Below are 18,865 nucleotides of genomic sequence, written 5' to 3'. Positions count from 1 at the left end.
ACGCGAATAAGCACCCATCAAATTGCGTTTTGCTCGCGTTGCACGATACGTTCCCTAAAGTAAACATTTATGAATTTCTTCTTTCTTTCTTTTTGAATTTCAACGGTTCAGAAGTTCGTGGTCTAACAGTTACGGTTTCATTCTTATTCGCATGCCTGGATTTGTGATTAGGTATTAGTTAATCTGGAGGAAAAATCTCCGCAGGTCTACTGAGCATCTTGTGTAATGCTTCACAATTAATTTTAGTATACAAAATTGTAAAAAAAAAAATTGGGATTGTATACAAGACACGACCGCTCGACGTAAACTACGTAAAACCAAATATAGTACACTGAATCAATTAGTTCGCTCTATATAGAAGAGAAGGACCTATCCCACCGACATTACTACTCAGCTTTAGTTAGCAGCATCTCGAGCCCCGGAGGGAGTAGGGAATCCACTGTCTAGCAGCTGGGCCATCCCAGTTCAACAATTGATAATACCCTAAAAGTAGGCAATTACCAAGGATTGGAACGCACTGCATAGGGGATGCATGAGGCATGAAAGAACTGAAATTTTCAATAGTTTAGCGTTTATACTCAAAAATTCCAATAGTACTGGCAAATTGGTGGAGAGTTTATGAATCGATTGATATATCAATCTTTAAAATCCATTGAAAGATAAAGGACCTATTATTGTTACAAATCTTACATGATTTCGTGACGGTTCCCAATTTTGAAATTTTCATTTTACACCCTGTATCCGAGTCTTCCCCTTAGACGTAGTTTACGTCAAAAACAACTTAAGCAAACAAAAGATCAGATTGAACTTAAATTTGTTCCTTACCAAACTAATTGGTTCACTTTTGGTACACATTCAGTTCCAAGCACCTCAATGGTCAAGTTAACTTTTGCGCTCCCACCATACCAAAAAATTACTTAAAATGCGAGCTGATTAAGCCAAAACATCCCCTCCTTATCCGAACTTCTGGGTGTTTTTTTTTCTCGATTAGATCCAGTAAGAGGGAGGTAGGAACGGTTCCACTGTAATATTCTTAACCAAAATGAAAGATGGCAAATATCAATGTAGTGTTAACCCTCTAAGACCCGGGACGAACGGATTTTTTTCAAATGGCTCGCATTCAGCACCTGATCGTTGGAATTCCTCGCGGTTTCGTTTGGGCTCAATGGGAATAGCTATATTTTTGCTCTGATACATTTTCAAATAATTTTTTTTGTTCAGGTCCGAGTTATTGCTAAAAATAAGTGTGCGCGGGGGTGTTTTTTCTATAATTCAAACATCTCTTCAATATTCTGGACGTGTTCATGCCCAAAATTTATCAAATCACCCATCAAACCAACCCAAAAAGATATTTGTAAAGATTTTAAGTCGATTCCGATGTTTTCACCATTTGAGTAGGGCAGGATTGACTGAATTCAGGGCCGCATTCAGGGGTTACAATGGTAGAGTATGGGCTAAAAATTCAATTACAATGAAATTTGCATGAGCATGCGGCTGCACAAATTTAAAAATCAGGAGTTTTAAATATTTAATTTTAAATTGAAATTGACTTTCTGAAATTCTTATCAGGGCCGGATTTAGGGGTCGAAATGGGGGTGACCAGGGGCCATATCACCAATTGCAATGAAACTGGGCATGCGACTGCTCAAACTTCATGAAAACACATCAGGAGCTCAAAGAATTCTGTTTGAATTTGAAATTGACCTTCTGTAATTTTGACCAGGGCCGGCTTGAGGGGTCCAAATGGGGAGAGCAAGGGCCATATCACCAAAAGCAATGGAACTGGGCATGCGACTGCTCAAACACCATGGAAACACACCAGGAGCTCAAAGAAATCTGTTTCAAATGGAAATTGATGTTCTGAAATTTCAACCAGGACCGGATTTAGGAGTGAAAATGGGGAGGGCAGGGGCCATATCACCAATTGCAATGAAACAGGGCATGCGACTGCTCAAACTTCATGAAAACACATCAGGAGCTCAAAGAATTCTGCTCGAACTTCAAATTGTCTTTCCGAAATTTTGACCAGGACCGGCTTCAGAGGTCCAACTGGGGAGAGCAAAGGCCATATCACCAATAGAAATAAAACTGGGCAGTGGGCATGCGACTGCTCAAATTTCATGAAAACACATCAGGATCTCAAAGAACTCTGTTTGAATTTGAAATTGACCCTCTGAAATTTCAACCAGGACCGGATTCAGGGGTGAAAATATGGAGAGCGGACTGCTTAAACATCATGAAAACACATCAGGAGCTCAAAGTATTCTGATTGAACTTGAAACTGCTCTGATACAAATTTCAGGAATTTCTCCGGAAAATACTCCAGGAATTCGTCCAGAAGTTCCTCCGGGAATTCCTCCAAAAGTTCCTCCAGGAATTTCTCCGGAAGTTCCTCCAGGAATTTCTCCGGAAGTTCCTCCAGGAATTCCTCCGGAAGTTCCTCCAGGAATTCCTCCGGAAGTTCCTCCAGGAATTCCTCCGGAAGTTCCTCCAGGAATTCATCCGGAAGTTCCTCCAGGAATTCCTCCGGAAGTTCCTCCAGGAATTCCTCCGGAAGTTCCTCTTGGGATTCCTCCGGAAGTTCCTCCAGGAATTCCTCCGGAAATTCCTCCGGAAGTTCTTTCAGGAAATCCTCCGGAAAATCCTCCAAGAATTTCTGCCGAAGTTCCCCCGGAAGTTCCTTCAGAAATTCCTTCGGAAATCCTTCCAGGAATTCATTCGGAAATTCCTCCAGGAATTCATTCGGAAATTCCTCCAGGAATTCCTCCGGAAGTTCCTCCAGGAAATCTTATAGAAGTTCCTCCGGAAGTTCCTTCAGGAATTCCTCCGGAAGTTCCTTCAGGAATTCCTCCGGAAGTTCCTCCAGGTATTCCTCCGGAAGTTCCTCCAGGAATTCCTCCGGAAGTTCCTCCAGGAATTCCTCCGAAAGTTCCTCCAGGAATTCCTCCGGAAGTTCTTCCAGGAATTCCTTCGGAAGTTCTTCCAGGAATTCCTCCGGAAGTTCCTCCAGGAATTCCTCCGGAAGTTCCTACAGGAATTCCTCCGGAAGTTCCTCCAGGAATTCCTCCGGAAGTTCCTCCAGGAATTCCTCCGGAAGTTCCTCCAGGAATTCCTCCGGAAGTTCCTCCAGGAATTCCTCCGGAAGTTCCTCCAGGAATTCCTCCGGAAGTTCCTCCAGGAATTCCTCCAGAAGTTCCTCCAGGAATTCCTCCGGAAGTTCCTCCAGGAATTCCTCCGGAAGTTCCTCCAGGAATTCCTCCGGAAGTTCCTCCAGGAATTCCTCCGGAAGTTCCTCCAGGAATTCCTCCGGAAGTTCCTCCAGGAATTCCTCCGGAAGTTCCTCCAGGAATTCCTCCGGAAGTTCCTCCAGGAATTCCTCCGGAAGTTCCTCCAGGAATTCCTTCGGAAGTTGCACCAGGAATTCCTTCGGAAGTTCCACCAGGAATTCCTTCGGAAGTTCCTCCAGGAATTCCTTCGGAAGTTCCACCAGGAATTCCTTCCGAAGTTCCTCCAGGAATTCCTTCGGAAGTTCCTCCAGGAATTCCTTCGGAAGTTCCTCCAGCAATTCCTTCGGAAGTTCCACCAGGAATTCCTTCGGAAGTCAAAAATTCCTGGAGGATCTCTGAAAGTTCCGAAAGAATTCCTGCATGAACTTCTGGAGGAATTCCAGGATAAACTTCCGAAGGAATTCCTGGTGGAACTTCCGAAGGAATTCCTGGTGGAACTTGGGAAGGAATTCCTGGTGGAACTTCCTGGAGCACCTTCTGGAAAAATTCTTGAAAGAACTTCCGAAGAAATTCCTGGAGGAACTTCCGAGAGAATTCCTGAAGGAACTTCCGAAGGAATTCCTGAAGGAACTTCCGATGGAATTCCTGGAGGAACTTCCAATGGAATTCCTGGAGGAACTCTCGGAGAAATTCCTGGTGGAACTTCCGGAGGAATTCCTGGAGGAACTTCCGGAGGAATTCCTGGAGCAACTTCCAGAGGAATTTCTGGAGGAACTTCCGGAGAAATTCCTGGAGGAACTTCCGGAGAAATTCCTGGAGGAACTTCCGGAGGAATTCCTGGAGGAACTTCCGGAGGAATTCCTGGAGGAACGTCCGGAGGAATTCCTGGAGGAACTTCCGGAGGAATTCCTGGAGGAACTGAAGCCGGTCCTGGTCAAAATTTCGGAAAGACAATTTGAAGTTCGAGCAGAATTCTTTGAGCTCCTGATGTATTTTCATGAAGTTTGAGCAGTCGCATGCCCTGTTTCATTGCAATTGGTGATATGGCACTGCCTTCCCCATTTTCACTCCTAAATCCGGCCCTGGTTGAAATTTCAGAAGATCAATTTCCATTTGAAACAGATTTCTTTGAGCTCCTGATGTGTTTCCATGGTGTTTGAGCAGTCGCATGCCCAGTTTCATTGCTTTTGGTGATATGGCCCTTGACCTCCCCATTTGGACTGCTGAAGCCGGCCCTGGTCAAAATTACAGAAGGTCAATTTCAAATTCAAACAGAGTTCTTTCAGCTCCTGATGTGTTTTCATGGTGTTTGAGCAATCGCATGCCCAGTTTCATTGCTTTTGGTGATATGGCCCTTGCTCTCCCTGAAGCCGGTCCTGGACCCCTGAAGCCGGTCCTGGTCAAAATTACAGAAGGTCAATTTCAAATTCAAACAGAGTTCTTTGTGCTCCTGATGTGTTTTCATGAAATTTGAGCAGTCGCATGCCCAGTTTCATTGCAATTGGTGATATGGCCCCATGGTCACCCCCATTGAGACCCCTGAATCCGGCCCTGGTCAAAATTTCAGAAGGTCAATTTCAAATTCAAACAGAGTTCTTTGAGCTCCTGATGTGTTTCCATGAAGTTTGAGCAGTCGCATGCCCTGTTTCATTGCAATTGGTGATATGGCCCCTGCCCTCCCCATTTTCACTCCTAAATCCAGCCCTGGTTGAAATTTCAGAAGATCAATTTCCATTTGAACAGATTTCTTTGAGCTCCTGATGTGTTTCCATGGTGTTTGAGCAGTCGCATGCCCAGTTTCATTGCTTTTGGTGATATGGCCCTTGCCCTCCCCATTTGGACCCATGAAGCCGGCCCTGGTCAAAATTACAGAAGGTCAATTTCAAATTCAAACAGAGTTCTTTGTGCTCCTGATGTGTTTTCAAAAAGTTTGAGCAGTCGCATGCCCAGTTTCATTGCAATTGGTGATATGGACCTTGCACTCCCCATTTAGACCCCTGAATCCGGCCATGGTCAAAATTTCAGAAGGTCAATTTCAAATTAAAACAGAGTTCTCTGAGCACCTGATGTGTTTTCATGAAGTTTGAGCAGTCGCATGCCCTGTTTCATTGCAATTGGTGATATGGCCCCTGCCCTCCCCATTATCACTCCTAAATCCGGCCCTGGTTGAAATTTCAGAAGATCAATTTCCATTTGAAACAGATTTCTTTGAGCTCCTGATGTGTTTCCATGGTGTTTGAGCAGTCGCATGCCCAGTTTCATTGCTTTTGGTGATATGGCCCTTGCCCTCCCCATTTGACCCCTGAAGCCGGCCCTGGTCAAAATTACAGAAGGTCAATTTCAAATTCAAACAGGGTTCTTTGACTTCCTGATGTGTTTTCATGAAGTTTGAGCAGTCGCATGCCCAGTTTCATTGCAATTGGTGATATGGCCCTGGTCACCCCATTTCGACCCCTAAATCCGGCCCTGATAAGAATTGCAGAATCTCATTTTCAATTGAAAATTAAATATTTAAAACTCCTGATTCTTAAATTTGTGCAGCCGCATGTTCATGCAAATTTCATTGTAATTGAATTTTTAGCCCATACTCTACCATTGTAACCCCTGAATGCGGCCCTGAATTCAGTCAATCCTGCCCTACTCAAATGGTGAAAACATCGGAATCGACTAAAAATATTTACAAATATCTTTTTGGGTTGGTTTGATGGGTGATTTGATAAATTTTGGGCATGAACACGTCCAGACTATTGAAGAGATGTTTGAATTATAGAAAAAACACCCCCGCGCACACTTATTTTTAGCAATAACTCGGACCTGACCAAAAATTTTTATTTGAAAATGTATCAGAGCAAAAATATAGCTATTCCCATTGAGCACAAACGAAACCGCGAGGAATTCCGACGATCAGGTGCTGAATGCGAGCCATTTGAAAAAAATCCGTTCGTCCCGGGTCTTAGAGGGTTAAACAAAGTTTTAAATTCGATATCTTGTTTTCTATGTCCTCCTTTTCCAACCAAATGTCCTCTTTTACGCTTCGATTTGGTTGACTTGTCCTCCTTTCCTTCGGGGATACGACCAAAATCTTTCCGGGGGTTCGACCAGAATAACTTCGGGGATTAAACTAGAATCCTTTCGGCGATTCAACCAGAATCTTTTCGGCGATTCAACCAGAATCTCTTCAGTGATTCAACCAGAATCCCTTCGGGGATTCGACCAGAATCCCTTCGGGGATTCGACCAGAATCCTTTCGGGGATTCGACCAGAATCCCTTCGGGGATTCGACCAGAATCCCTTCGGGGATTCGACCAGAATCCCTTCGGGGATTCGACCAGAATCCTTTCGGGGATTCGACCAGAATCCCTTCGGGGATTCGACCAGAATCCCTTCGGGGATTCGACCAGTATCCCTTCGGGGATTCGACCAGAATCCGTTCGGGAATTCGACCAGAATCCCTTCGAGGATTCGACCAGAATCCCTTCGAGGATTCGACCAGAATCCCTTCGAGGATTCGACCAGAATCCCTTCGAGGATTCGACCAGAATCCCTTCGGAATTCGACCAGAATCCCTTCAAGGATTCGACCAGAATCCCTTCGGGGATTCGACCAGAATCCCTTCGAGGATTCGACCAGAATCCCTTCGGGAATTCGACCAGAATCCCTTCGCGAATTCGACCAGATCCCTTCGGGGATTCGACCAGAATCCCTTCGGGGATTCGACCAGAATCCCTTCGGGGATTCCAACAGATTCCATTCGGGGATTCGACCAGAATCCCTTCCGGGGATTCGACCAGAATCCCTTCCGGGGATTCGACCAGAATCCCTTCGGGGATTCGACCAGAATCCCTTCGGGGATTCGACCAGAATCCCTTCGGGGATTCGACCAGAATCCCTTCGGGGATTCGACCAGAATCCCTTCGGGGATTCGACCAGAACCCCTTCGGGGATTCGACCAGAATCCCTTCGGGGATTCGACCAGAATCTCTTCGGGGATTCGACCAGAATCCCTTCGGGGATTCGACCAGAATCCCTTCGGGGATTCGACCAGAATCCCTTCGGGGATTCGACCAGAATCCCTTCGGGGATTCGACCAGAATCCCTTCGAGATTCGACCAGAATCCCTTCGGGGATTCGACCAGAATCCCTTCGGGGATTCGACCAGAATCCCTTCGGGGATTCGACCAGAATCCCTTCGGGGATTCGACCAGAATCCCTTCAGGGATTCGACCAGAATCCCTTCAGGGATTCGACCAGAATCCCTTCGGGGATTCGACCAGAATCCCTCGAGGATTCGACCAGAATCCCTTCGAGGATTCGACCAGAATCCCTTCGAGGATTCGACCAGAATCCTTCGGGGATTCGACCAGAATCCCTTCGAAGTTCGACCAGAATCCTTCGGGAATTCGACCAGAATCCCTTCGGGAATTCGACCAGAATCCCTTCAGATTTCGACCAGAATCCCTTCGGGGATTCGACCAGATTCCTTTCGGGATTCGACCAGAATCCCTTCGGGGATTCAACCAGAACCCTTCGGGATTCGACCAGAATCCCTTCGGGATTCGACCAGAATCCTTCGGGATTCGACCAGAATCCCTTCCGGGATTCGACCAGAATCCCTTCGGGGATTCGACCAGAATCCCTTCGGGGATTCGACCAGAATCCCTTCGGGGATTCGACCAGAATCCCTTCGGGGATTCGACCAGAATCCCTTCGGGGATTCGACCGGAATCCCTTCGGGGATTCGACCGGAATCCCTTCGGGGATTCGACCGGAATCCCTTCGGGGATTCGACCGGAATCTCTTCGAGGATTCGACCAGAATCCCTTCGGGGATTCGACCGGAATCCCTTCGGGGATTCGACCGGAATCCTATCGTGGATTCGACCGGAATCCCTTCGGGGATTCGACCGGAATTCTTCTGAGGATTCGACCGGAATCCCTTCAGGGATTCGACCGGAAACCTTTCGGCGATTCGACCGGAATCCTTTCGGGGATTCGACCAGAATCCCTTCGGGGATTCGACCAGAACCCTTTCGGGGATTCGACCAGAATCCCTTCGGGGATTCGACCAGAATCCCTTCGGGGATTCGACCAGAATCCCTTCGGGGATTCGACCAGAATCCCTTCGGGGATTCGACCAGAATCCCTTCGGGGATTCGACCAGAATCCCTTCGGGGATTCGACCGGAATCCCTTCGGGGATTCGACCGGAATCCCTTCGGGGATTCGACCGGAATCCCTTCGGGGATTCGACCGGAATCCCTTCGGGGATTCGACCGGAATCCCTTCGGGGATTCGACCGGAATCCCTTCGGGGATTCGACCGGAATCCCTTCGGGGATTCGACCGGAATCCTATCGTGGATTCGACCGGAATTCTTCTGGGGATTCGACCGGAATCCCTTCGGGGATTCGACCGGAAACCTTTCGGCGATTCGACCGGAATCCTTTCGGCGATTCGACCGGAATCCTTTCGAGGATGTGATCAGAATCCCTTCGGAGATCCGACCAGAATCCATTCGGAGATTCGACCAGAATTCCTCCAAAGATCGGACTAGAATCCTTCCAGGGATTCGACCAGACTCCCTCCGAAGATTCGACCATTATCTTCTCGAGAACCTCTTCGGGGATTCGACCAGAATCCCTTTGGGGATTCGACCAGAATCCCTTCGGGGATTCGACCAGAATCCCTTCGGGGATTCAACTAGATTTTTTTTCGAGGATTGGGTCAGTATCCCTTCAGGGATTCGACCAGAATCTCATCTGGAAATTGACCACAATCCCATCGGGGACTTGACACTGCTACCCACGCTGTCTAAGAAGGGGCTGCAAATTGTCTTCCACCTTGCTCGTTACACGCCTCGTTTTCTTGTGCCCTTCATATCGCTTTGCCTCCCGACATTCCGTATGACTCGTGTAAAAATCGCTTGGATCGTATTTTCAAAAATCCGTGTAAAAAAATCCGAGTAATAAAAACCACGTAGAATACGAGAATAAATGGCAATGAAAAACGTAGGATCGCCAATCCGGAGATGGCGAGTTCGATTCTTGGTCCGATCTAGAATGTTTACGGGTTGGAAACATTCTCGACACCCTGGGCCACACAAGATACATACTCATGCAATGGCGAGCATAGAAAAGCTTTCAATTAATAGCTGAGGGAAATGCTAATCGAAGTTGAAAAGCAGGCCAAGTTGCAGTTGGAATGTAGAGCCATAGAAGAAGAAGAAGAAGTAGACATTTCCATTATTTTTTATTGTTTTATTTTTTCTGGAAACTGAAGGATCACACTCAGTTTTTATTTCTGCAGCTCGGCAAAAATCCGCACAGCCGTGCGCCAGCAAAAATAAAAAAACTGATATTTCAGCAAAAATGACGTTTGTTAGCTGATTTTCGGCAAAATATTTGCTGATTCTCAGCAATTTTGACAGAAATCTCGGGAAAAAACATGTTTGCTGGGGCACGGCTGTGCGAATCTCGGTAAAAGTTCAACATTTTGCTGAGATCCAGGTAAAAAAAAATAAGTGTATAAAGTTTTCCTCAAAACTGGAAATTTCATTATTGCAAATAAATGCCTTCAAAACGGCTGAGAAATCCTATTAGTTTCGATATACACACGATGTTAATCCCTGTTGGTTTTTGATAATTCGCGTATTAAACAATAAATAATTTATGTTAAGAATAAATTATTTATTGTTCAATACGCAAATATTCTAATTGTGTACAATTGTGTAAAAGATGGGACTCGAACCCACGACCCTCAGTACGCTAGACAGCTAGACAGGTGCTATTAACTAACTAAGCTACGAAGGACCTCCGTCGGCCTTCGCAATTTGGCAGCTACTGAATGAGCCAGAGATTTGCTGTTCGATTTTCTAGGCCCAGTGTCAAATCAAATCAAATTCAATGTTTCATAACTAACTGCGAGAAGCATATTTACCAATTGATTAAAATCTTTGGTGTTATTGTTGCAATCGTTATTATGAGTGTACGAAAATATATGGTTATTAAAAGTGTTAATTGCAAGACGAGCTCGGTGGTCTAGTGGCTATCGCTTCTGCCTTATAAGCAGGAGGTCGTGGGTTCAATTCCAGGCTCGTCCATTTCCTACTTTGTATTTCTATCTTAGTTCTTTCTGTGTTTCACGTTCTACCAAAACGATTCCTACTGTTATAACCTTCCACACAATCCCAAAACCTCCCGTGGCACCTATGAGAGGTCGTAGAGTTCTCTGCATCTTTCTTAAGTAGGTGTCCAACAAACCATCCTTCCCCTTCCTCAGCATTCGCAAGGACGTGGCCAGGACAGATCTCGACTATTGGGGAGTGCATTGCTTCCATCTAAGAGTTAGTGATTAGTCCCAAATCAATATCTGTGGTAACGGATGAAAGTGATACTACTCTCATACAATAGTCTCGACTTGTACCACCTACGAATTTGTGCGAACTGCTAAATGCTAATGCTAATGCTAATGCTAATTAAAAGTGTTAATTGCATGCTGATGGAGGACTACGCAAAATTAATCGTCGTTCTACTCGCTACTTGATGACTGAGCGTGATGTGGGATGGAGGGTGATGGGGCCGATCTCACACAAATCCTACGGTGGTCGATGGTGCTTTATCTTGTAATTTGTCAAACAAGTCGGTGTCGGGGTGTGATTGTATAACTTTAAGGGTGCAACATTAAGAACAAACAAGAAAGATATCATGTCACTAATCTTACGTCTAATGTCAAAGGTAAAATCCTCGGCACGTGTCGAAGTGCTAGTGGTAGAGCCCGCTGTCGTCTTTTTGCGGCTTCGACCACCGTTACCATTGCTGGTGGTGGATTTGGTGGCGCTGTTCGATGAGGTATTGTTGATGCTAACCGCTGCCGAATCAGATGCTGAAGCAGAATTACGCACCCTAATGATTCTTGGCTGTGCTAGGCGTTTGTTACGTACGAACTGATTGTAAAGGATCAAGTGCTTGAGCACAACGGTTGGGGTGGATGATTGGATGGTGTTATCTGAGTTACGTGATTGTTGTACGGTCCGAGATTAGGGCGCGAGCACAAATGAGATTGCATAATGCACGTATTTTTAATTTAGTAGAATGTCATTAGCAATATTAGAACATAAACACAGAATATACTTACTCTTGACTTTCAACCAGGTGTAGCTAGACTTCTCTCCGGCCTCGTTACTTGCCAAACACTGAAACATGGCGGAATCTTCCATACTAAGCTTTTTGATTACCAGGGAATGATCGTCTAATACTGTATACCGATCTGTCGAAAGATCTAGCCCTTCCGCATTGCGAAACCATGTTACATACGGAACAGGTTCCCCAATAACGTCGCACGGTAAAACGGTCTTTGAGCCGTAATCACCTAAAGTTTCCGTTCGAAAAGGTGTGAAAAACGATGGAGGTTCTTGTACGGCCACGGTTGCTACTGAGTGAACGGTTGGATAGCCTCCGGTACGCATCTGGACCTGACACGTGTATTGCCCGGTGTGCGTCAAATTTACGTACAGCAGCGCCAATGTCCGATTCCAGGGATCTGTATGAGCATACGATATCCCGGAGTTCTCGATTGGAATTCCATCCTTCAACCAAATTGTTTCCAATTCATGTAGTGGCCGCGCGTTGGCTATGCACTCCAACTGAACTGTTTGCTCCCCCCGAACCACCTTAATGCTTTTCGGTTGCACTATGATCTCCGGAGCCACCTCACTGTACGCGTTCCCCGTCACGTTTACCCGGATAAATGCACTTATTTCCTCTTTCCCGATTTGCGTATTAATGGCACGTGCCCGGTACGATTTCATGTCGTTCTCATCGACGCTTAGGATTATGAGCTGATTGTTCGCAGTCGTGGCATATTTGATGTCGTAGTTTAGAGGCCCATCCTCCGTTTGCCAAGTGACTGACGGCGCCGGGACGGACTCTATCCGCGAGAGGTTCAATATCGCCGGATAGCCAGACTGAACAGATACAACCTGCTCGGTTAGGTCATCGAAGATTCCCATGTCTGCGTGAAAACAAAAGAATAGAGAAATTACTATTTTTTTAAATTGTATTTTTTTAGAAATTATTATAAATTATATTATATGCAAGCTTATCTTTTAGAGGAGTGGGCACGCATAATTGGGTTGTCCACATTTTTGGCAGATAACATATATCTTCTGGACAGACTCCACAAGCGTTCTGAGGTGGATCGCTGCAACCCCGGCGACCTGGACAACCTTTGTAGCTAACAGAGTGTCCAAAATTCAAACACTATCAGACGGGTGTTATTGGAAGCACGTTAAGGGCACGGAAAATCCAGCGGACTTAATTTCGCGCGGTCTGACTGCTGCAAAGATCATCAATAACAATATGTGGTGGTCGGGACCCGACTGGCTTCAGAATTCCCGAGAGCATTGGCCGATACGGAGTGTAGAACCCAACGAAGAAGGGGGAGAAGAACGGCGTCGCTGCACTGTCGTTAACACAGGGCTGGTAGCGACCAAAGCCACTCAAAGTAGTGACTTTAGTGACCAAAGCTGACGAAAAAAGGGACCAAATAGTGACTTTCAGATGCAGAAAAAGTGACCAAATAGTGACTTCCAATTTCAATTGCAAGTTCGATGAGACGAAATCAAGCGTTCTTGGGTCGAAGGAGAATATTTTTTTTCGTAATTTATGGCGGAAAACACCTTTCACTCACCACTTTTTTCTCTTAGAACGAACTCAGAAGAGAAACGAAAATCGTACTTGCTAACTTTTATCTACTTAGAGACTAAGTAAAATTATTGCCCTCTCTTTTAACCCCACGGAAAATTTAATCAAAATCCGTAAAAAGCAAGACAACTCAAAACTATGAGTAGTTGTCAAGCAAATCAATTTTTTACGTCAGTGGAAGTGAGCGAAATATGGTTATCACTCTTAAGGACACTCCTCACGGAATCAAAATTTGAAAGTGCTCGAGTTTTCAAGGGCACACCACTCGATATGGAAGCAACACACAACTGTCATTTTTATAATTTCAGATTGGCTGCGTCGCAGCATGCGTAAAATTATAAGAATGACAGTACTTCGAAATTTGGATTCCGTGATAAGGACAAATCTGTTTTTTTTTTCCTGAAAATTATTTCTCGGCGAAAATCTGCGTGAATGAGCATTCTCTTCTCGTGAGAATGAGTGAAAATGACGATAATTGGATTAGCTGAACACCCTACTTAAGAAAGATGCAGAGAGCTCTACGATTTATCATAGGTTCCACGGATGTTTTTGGAATTTTTAATGAGACAGGAACAACAGTAGGATCGTATTGGTAGAAAACGATACAAAAATTATGAAGATTCATGTACAACAAGCCTGGGATTGAACGCTCGACCTCTTGCTTGTAATGAGGACCATGCTCTCTGAACTTTTAAATATTTTTACTCCAAAATATGCAGATTTTCCGACTTGCTGTGCGTATTCATGAACGATTTTTGCTATGGAATTTGACAAAGCATGCAATCTTCAAGATTGGGGAGACTTGATCGCCTTTCTATGATATCTACTCAATAAATATATATTTTCTTGAATTTTTTAGACGAATTTTTATATGGATGCCTAATGAGGCATAAAGTCTCCTCAAATTGAGGCAACAACTCAAAATCCAAATATCCTGAAATTGTTCTTCTTCTTCTTCTTCTTATTGGCATTACATCCCCACACTGGGACAGAGCCGCCTCGCAGCTTAGTGTTCGCTAAGCACTTCCACAGTTATTAACTGCGAGGTTTCTAAGTCAGGTTACCATTTTTGCATTCGTATATCATGAGGCTAGCACGATGATACTTTTATGCCCAGGGAAATCGAGACAATTTCCAATCCGAAAATTGCCTAGACCGGCACCGGGAATCGAACCCAGCCACCGTCAGCATGGTCTTGCTTTGTAGCCGCGCGTCTTACCGCACGGCTAAGGAGGGCCCCCTGAAATTGATAAGCGAGTTAAATGGCTGGCGATGTTTCAGAGTGATCATTTTTTTCCAAGATCCGTAATTTCATTTCCACCATGAACAACACACTTAACTCATTCCACTGTATTCGGTAAATTTTACCGAAATCTCAACAGCGGAATTGTTCGGTAATTATTTTACAGATTTTTTTTGTATTTTTTTCCATTGCTCAACTGTCAAAATCACCGAAAATCAGTGAAATTATTTGCCGAACAGTTCTGCTGTTGAGATTTCGGTAAAATTTTACCGAATTCGGCGATTTATTTTAAGTGTGAAAGCATCTTTCGATGGATACATAAAGCTTTATAAAAAAATCTTAGTCAATAGTTTCAAAATAGTTGAAAATAGTGACTTTTTGCGAGAAAAAGTGACTTTAGTGACTTGAGGTCGAAAAAAGAGACTTTTTAGTGACTAGCCCGAAAAAAGTGACCAAGTCACTTAAAAGTGACCCGCTACCAGGCCTGTTAACACCGCGTCGACATGCGACGAATTAAACCAATGGTACATCTCTAAGTTTGACTCTTACGAAGAATTGGTCCGTCGTACTGCGTATTGGCTGAGAATGATGGATCTACTGAAGCTGCCAAGAGATAGAAGAAGGAATACGGAGCTACTAACCACGACCGAAAAGAAAAGAGCTGAACGAATACTAATTCGCAGAGTCCAAATGGAATCGTTTCCTGAGGAATGGAAGGCTTTGTCCAAGGGATCCGCACTTCCACTTAAATCTCCGCTGAGATGGTTTCACCCATTTATTTCCAAAGAAGATGGTCTTTTGCGTATTGGAGGAAGGCTAAACTATTCTGAGGAGTCTGAAGAAAGGAAACACCCTCCAATTCTTCCTGGTCGGCACATTTTCACTAGGAAACTTCTTCAATCTTACCATGAAAAATTGTTGCACGCAGGCCCTCAACTGTTGCTAGCATCCGTGAGGCTCAAATACTGGCCATTGGGAGGAAGGAACCTTGCTCGGCAGCTGGTCCATAACTGCTTAAGATGCTATCGGTCTAAACCTTCCACGGTCAAACAATTTATGGGTGACTTGCCAGCTACGAGAGTTACTGTTTCGAGACCCTTTTCCCGCACTGGAGTAGACTACTTTGGTCCGGTATATGTGAGACCTGGTCCAAGACGAGCAGCTATGAAAGCATATGTAGCACTCTTTGTTTGCTTCTGTAGGAAGGCCATACACATGGAATTAGTTACGGATTTATCCACTGAGAGTTTCCTTCAGGCTTTGAGAAGGTTTATCTCGCGTCGAGGAAAACCAAGCCACATTTTCTCCGACAACGGAACAAATTTTGTGGGAGCAAAGAACCATCTGACTGAGTTGAGCAACTTCCTACGGAATCGTGAAACCCGAGAAGCCATTACAAAGGGATGTACTGCAGAGGACATACAGTGGCATTTCAGTCCCCCTAGTGGACCCCACTTTGGTGGCCTCTGGGAAGCAGGGGTACGATCTGCCAAAAAGCATTTATTGAAGGTGCTTGGGGAGAATGTTCTTACCTTCGAGGACATGAACACACTGATTGTTCAAATAGAGGGTTGTTTGAATTCGCGGCCTTTGACCCAATTGACCGAGGACCCCGAAGATTTGGTTCCGCTGACACCAGCCCATTTTTTTATTGGATCATCCATTCAAGATCTACCCGATCAGGACTTTACAACCATCCCCGTAAATCGTCTAAGGCAATGGCATGTAGTTCAACAAAAATTGCAACATTTTTGGAGAAGATGGAAGAGGGATTATTTATCGCAAATGCAAGGTAGGATGAAACGATGGAAACCGCCAGTGGAAGTTGAGATAGGAAAGCTTGTTGTAATTCACGATGATAACCAACCCCCTTTGCGATGGAAGATGGCTAGGATTCATCAACTTCACCCCGGTGATGATGGTGTTGTCAGGGTGGTCACTCTGAAGACCGGCAATGGATTTTCGAAACGTCCTGTAGAGAAGATTTGTTTGTTACCACTTCCAATTCAAGATGAAAAGGTGCAACATTGAGCTTTCCCACGCTTCCCCGCAGCTATTCTGGTCGAAGAGGTTTATTTATTTTCAGAAATCACCGATTTCAGGGTGGGCCAGCATGTTTATGATGGACCCTTCCTAATAACGCCCCTGGCCCCTGAACTGCAGCTAACGAAACCGATAGAGAGACGCTGAGATCTGCGAGAAGAGAGATCGGAACGATGCCATCAGGATCTCCGTCGTTGGGTGTCGGAGTTAGAGGTTTCGATCGTGTGGTGGGGTTCAGTGGAATCGAATAAGATTTAAGTTAGTTATCCGTAGATACTCTGGTTGGTCGGTCGAATTGTACTCCGTTAGATATAAGTCAATTGATGTTAGTGTTGTAAGAAATAAAATGTTAGTGCTTAAGTGTCGAAATAAATGTTGAATGTAGTTTGAGTCTAGTTTAAATAAAATGTGTAATTGCTTTGTACGTCGCGTGTGTTAATTATTGGAACCGAGAATCGTGGAAGAAAGGCCGTAATTGAGGCAGAGTTCGTTTGTGTCGGGACTGTGATCACCACATACAGTCCATCCAATCTCACTCGCCCAGGAATAGCGAGTCGAAGGCACCTCGCTAGGAATAGAAGGTTTCTGGTAGGATCATTATTCATCCACAACCCCGACAGGGCCATTTGGCCGGAAATATCATTTGGGCCAACAGGTCATACGGCCAAATGTCAATTACTGAACAGGTAATTTAGTTAAAAATATCCATCCTTTTGGCTAAATGACATTTTCGGTGAAAAAGCCTGTTTGTCAAACGACCGTTGAACGAAATTTCGTAAATTCTCTACTTTTAAATCGATACTGGTCTTTAAGCCAAAAGTCATTTAACCAAATCCCAATAAGAAAAATTAAACGTTTATCCGAAACTATTATCAGGTCGAAACTGGTTTGACAAAAAATGTATTTTGGCCGAAAGTGACATACAGCCAAAAGGGACATACGGCCGAGCTGGTAGTTTGGCCGAAAAAAATATTTAACCAAATAAATCATGAGGCCAAAAATGCCGTTTGGTAGGAATGGCCATTTGACCCGAAAATGCCCTTTCTGAAAAATAACCTGGCATTTTCTGTCAAATGACCTATTCGGCTGAACTTTTTTTTTTTAATTCAGCCAAACGACACTTTTCGAAGAAGGTTGTTTTGCAGATGGGCCAAATGGCTCTTTCTTCCAAATGACAATCATTAAAAACCAACATTTTTTGTAATGAACATTGTGAGTTGATACAGCGCTTATTCAACCAAAAATAGTATTCTACAGTTAAAAAAACTAGCTTATTCAACTCAAATTATTTGTTGGGTATTCGGTCAAACGGATTTTTCAGCCTGTTAGGGAAAACTTCTTTTTCGGCCAACTCAAATGCTTCGTTGCAAGAGAATAGAAAGCATCCTTCTGTGCTTCTCGGAAGCCTCCTTCTAAGCATCGAAAGCCATCTCTCAAGAGGATCGGAAACTTCATTTCTAAAAGCTCGGAAGCCTCCTTTCAAAAGGCTCGGAGGATTTCTTTCAAGATGCTTGGAGAACATCTTTCAAAAGGTTCGGAAGCCTCCTTTCAAGAGGCTCAGAATCTTCATGTGAAGAGGTTCAGAAGCCTCCTTGCAAGAGACCCGGAAGTCCCTTTCGAGAGGCTAAGAAAACTCTTTGAAGAGGCTTCGAAGGGTCCTTTCAAGAGGCTCGGAAAACTCCTCCCAAAAGGTTCGAAAGGCTCCTTTCAAGGGGTTCGGAAGCTTTTCTTCAAGAGGCTTGAAATTCTTCCTTCAAGAGGCTCAGAATTGTCTCTTCAAGATGCTGAGAAGCCTCCTTTTGAATGGTTCGAAAACCGCCTTTCAGCAGGCTTGGACGCCTCAACTCAAGAAGCTTGGAAGCAACCCTTCAGAAGGCTCGGAAGCCTCCCTTCAAGAGGCTTGAAAGCCTCCTTTTAAGAAGCGCAGGAGCCCGCTTTCAAGTGACTCGGAAGGCTCCTTTCAAGAGGCTCGGGAGGCTCTTTGCAAAATGCTCAGAAGCCTCCGTTCAAGAGGCTCGGAAGCCTCCCTTCAAGAGGAGCGGAAGCCTACTTTCAAGTGGCTCGGAAGACTCCTCTCAAAAGACTTGGGAGGCTCCTTTCAAAAGACTTGAGAGGCTCCTTTCAAGAGGATCGGAAGCCTCCTTTCAAAAAGGCTCGAAAGCTGCCCTCAAGATGCTCGGAATTCATTTTCCAAGAGGCTCAGAGCTTAATTGGCTCGAAAGCTGCCTTTCAAGAGACTCGGAAGCCTCCCTACAAGATGCTCGGAAGCCCCTTTTCAATAGGCATAAAAGCATATTTTCAAAAGGCTTGGAAGCCTACTTCCAAGAGGCTCGGATCTTTTCAAGAGGCTTGGAAGCCTTCTATAGTCATATTTCCTGTAGGAAGCTTTATTTATGAACATGATAAAATTAATTTCACGTAATAATCAAAATTTCTGCCAACGTTATTTCAAAAGGCTCAGAAGGCTCCTTACAAGAGGCTCAGAAAGTTCTTTCAAGAGGCTCGGAAAGCTCCCCGCAAAAGGCTCGGAAGGCTCCTATCAAGAGGCTCGGAAGCTTTATGTTTATGATTTTATGTTGACTGGGAAGCGACCGTGTGCAGCTCAAAGCGCACTAATCCAACACGGTCACGGCGAGCTTCACACACACGTGCGC

The 18,865-nt window shown here is 44.8% G+C and overlaps 2 protein-coding genes across 8 annotated transcripts in view; one reads left to right on the top strand and one right to left on the bottom strand.

The window, feature by feature from the left end:
- LOC134205641 (protein sidekick) overlaps nucleotides 1-18,865 on the bottom strand; it is a 351,195-nt gene that overhangs the window by 22,283 nt on the left and 310,047 nt on the right. For 5 of the 7 annotated variants that reach the window (XM_062681079.1, XM_062681083.1, XM_062681082.1 and 2 more), the window contains 2 exons: nucleotides 11,358-12,233; nucleotides 10,944-11,228 (listed from right to left, as the gene is read on the bottom strand). In XM_062681079.1, coding sequence (XP_062537063.1) covers nucleotides 10,944-11,228; nucleotides 11,358-12,233 — 1,161 coding nt within the window. The remainder of the gene's footprint in view (nucleotides 1-10,943; nucleotides 11,229-11,357; nucleotides 12,234-18,865) is intronic. The other 2 variants (XM_062681084.1, XM_062681085.1) reach the window with 1 other exon arrangement.
- On the top strand, nucleotides 14,744-16,492 carry LOC134209540 (uncharacterized). Its single transcript, XM_062685518.1, has 2 exons — nucleotides 14,744-16,187; nucleotides 16,255-16,492. Exons 1-2 carry the CDS (start codon nucleotides 14,754-14,756, stop codon nucleotides 16,303-16,305), a joined length of 1,485 nt encoding a protein of 494 aa, XP_062541502.1. The 5' UTR covers nucleotides 14,744-14,753; the 3' UTR covers nucleotides 16,306-16,492.

The sequence above is a fragment of the Armigeres subalbatus genome, chromosome 1 (genome assembly GCF_024139115.2).
Source record: "Armigeres subalbatus isolate Guangzhou_Male chromosome 1, GZ_Asu_2, whole genome shotgun sequence".
Lineage (NCBI taxonomy): Eukaryota > Metazoa > Arthropoda > Insecta > Diptera > Culicidae > Armigeres > Armigeres subalbatus.
Note: the sequence above shows the minus strand (reverse complement) of the source record. Positions and strands in the feature narration are given on the sequence as shown.

Bases quoted from the DNA above. Each gene is read 5' to 3' on its own strand.
- LOC134209540 (XM_062685518.1), top strand. From the start codon at position 14,754: ATGATGGATCTACTGAAGCTGCCAAGAGATAGAAGAAGGAATACGGAG. The intron at 16,188-16,254 runs GTGCAACATTGA...ATTTATTTTCAG, and splicing joins TTCCAATTCAAGATGAAAAG to AAATCACCGATTTCAGGGTG.